Below are 2,486 nucleotides of genomic sequence, written 5' to 3'. Positions count from 1 at the left end.
TAATTCTGAGGTCCTACCACCACTCAGCAATATCCAAGCTGTCTGTGCTGTCAGGATTGCTATCATTCCACAGCTCTGTATGTCTCCATTTTTGGTGTTTTCATGCAAATTCTTCTGCTAGTTGGAGTTTAGTCCACTTCTATATCCTTCCCTTCAAGGCCCAGGGGTCCAGGATTATCTTCTGTATCTGTGTTAATTGGTCCCCTTTTCTTTGTTGAAGAGAGTCTGTGCAGTCTTTCTGCCTATTCTCCCATCTTCAAGGCTATAAATATTTATGGAAGTCTATACTGTAATCTTTACAGAAGCAGTTTACCAGACCTTTCTTCCATGGATCCACTGGGTGAAATTGAATTGCAAACCTTCTGTTTGCATTTCATTGGGCATTGCTTAGTCTAATGGACACATTTAGCCCCAAGTGAGCCTAGAAAATAGAGGCTATTCTGGGCCCAGCTAATAATCAGGGGCTCTAGTGCTGTGGCAAGGAGCCCTGGTGGCACATTGGTTAAGCACTTGACTCTTAACTAAAACAGGTCAGTGGTTCAAATCTACCAGCGGCTCCACAGGGGAAAAGACCTGGCATACAACAACGTCTATTGCCATCTAATACTTGTGGTATTTTTTTATTATAACAGCAATAGATAACTAGACTCTCTCTGAACCTCCAATTCTTAATTCATAAAACTTTATTTGCTTGAATAATTTCTTTTAGAAAGATCACCACAAGACTTGTCCCTATGAGGTGGAGGTTAAAGACATCCCAAATGTCCAGCTTTTCCAAACTGCCATGCCACTCCATCATCTCTGACATCAACTCCTCCTACTACCCTCAGTAATCTCCCTCCTGTCTTAGGGTTCCGTATTTCACCGTAACATCTCACAAACTCCCAAGAAAATGTCTCATGTGGTGGTGGTAGAGGCTGGGAGGCTGGCAAGTCCCAAATCTGTGGGTATATCTGGAGGATTCTCCCAACTCACATGATTGCAGGAGCTGGAAAACCCAAATCCGTGGGTCAGATGGTTTGCTGCTGTCTCAATTCCAAGATAATGAACCAAACACAGGACCAGAACAAGAGAGCTAACTTTCCCAGAATGGGGGGGGGGGAGACAAAAAAACTCACATATGTATACCCTTAAGGAAGCTAAGGGTGGTAACTTGAGTCACACCCTCCAGCAAGGGGGGACTCAGATACAACCCACCCTAAACAAGCATTAAGTCTGATCCGACTCATGGCGACCCCTCTGGGTTTCCCAGACAGTATCACTATGGAAATAGATTGCCCCATCTTCCTTCCGAGGAGTGGCTGGTGGGTTTGAACAGCCAGCCTTCTGGTTAGCAGTCAAATGCCCTAAACAGGCATAAGGAATAGGATTTACAATACAGCACAAAATGGAGGATGGTGGCTAGAAGGACCATATTAAGCAATTCACTGAATTGCATTATTGTATCTACTCCACCTCACCTCATTCATAAGGTCTGTTCATTCATTCAACAAAAATTAATTGCATACTTACCATGTGCCTGCCAGTCATCAGGGTTGGGCATGAACATAAAGTGGTGAGCAAAAGATATGTCCCTGTCCTATAAAGTTTAGAGTGTGATGGGGAGTAGAAAATGGGCCAAAGAGAGAAACCAGGCAGTCACAGCAGTTCATTTCACCCTAGATTCTTTTGGAAAGCAGGTATCTCAACATTGGGTAAGTCCATTAATACTGATACTATCTACATTCTTACCTTGCTCTGTATAGTATTTCTTTCAGCCTCCAAAGCAAATGAAGTTCTGATAAGATGGAAACGTGCTGGATCCTATCTTTTGGAAGAGCTCTTTGAGGGGAATTTGGAAAAAGAATGTTATGAAGAAATCTGTGTTTATGAAGAAGCAAGAGAAGTATTTGAAAATGACATGATAACTGTACGTATTCCCCATCCCCATAAACTCATATACTTTTATAATTATTTAAACTTCTGTGGCCTTAGAGAACATAATATCTCAGAGAGACTAAGCTAAATTAATTAACCTATTTACTTACCCTATGAGGATGACATAATCCTAATTTTCAAATAAGGAAACTGAGACTTAGCCTTAAATGAAATAATGTAACCTTGATCAAATAGTTATTAAGTGGTGGACCTGGGATAATAAATCAGTCTCATACTCTTAAACTGTTTCTTCATGTTAAGCAAATGAAACACATTGATTAGACTTCCCTATCACACACATCAATCAGCTTGTCATTACTCTGACAGAATAATACCTTGCTAGTATTTGAAATATCAGTGGCAGAACCTCCAACATCATAGCAACACACAAGCTACCATAGTAGGACAAACTGATGGAATGATGGTGAAACACTTTAAAAATTCTAATCATTGTTTAATGATTGAAATTCATGAGAATGTTTAATATATACCTCACATATTTTTGTAGAGAATGACAATCTGAATGGTGTAATCATATAGTTGTGTTTTTCTTTTTAATCACTAAATAT

At 40.1% G+C, this 2,486-nt stretch overlaps 1 protein-coding gene across 1 annotated transcript in view; it reads left to right on the top strand.

Annotated features, from left to right (window-relative positions):
• PROZ (protein Z, vitamin K dependent plasma glycoprotein) overlaps nucleotides 1-2,486 on the top strand; it is a 54,458-nt gene that overhangs the window by 7,368 nt on the left and 44,604 nt on the right. Inside the window, exon 2 of the mRNA XM_007942409.1 lies at nucleotides 1,746-1,909. Within this exon, the coding sequence (XP_007940600.1) occupies nucleotides 1,746-1,909 (164 nt within the window). The remainder of the gene's footprint in view (nucleotides 1-1,745; nucleotides 1,910-2,486) is intronic.

This window comes from Orycteropus afer, unplaced genomic scaffold, assembly GCF_000298275.1.
Source record: "Orycteropus afer afer isolate SDZICR_OR568_19922 unplaced genomic scaffold, OryAfe1.0 scaffold00089, whole genome shotgun sequence".
NCBI classification, from domain to species: Eukaryota; Metazoa; Chordata; class Mammalia; order Tubulidentata; family Orycteropodidae; genus Orycteropus; species Orycteropus afer.
This window is presented reverse-complemented; position numbering and strand designations above follow the sequence as displayed.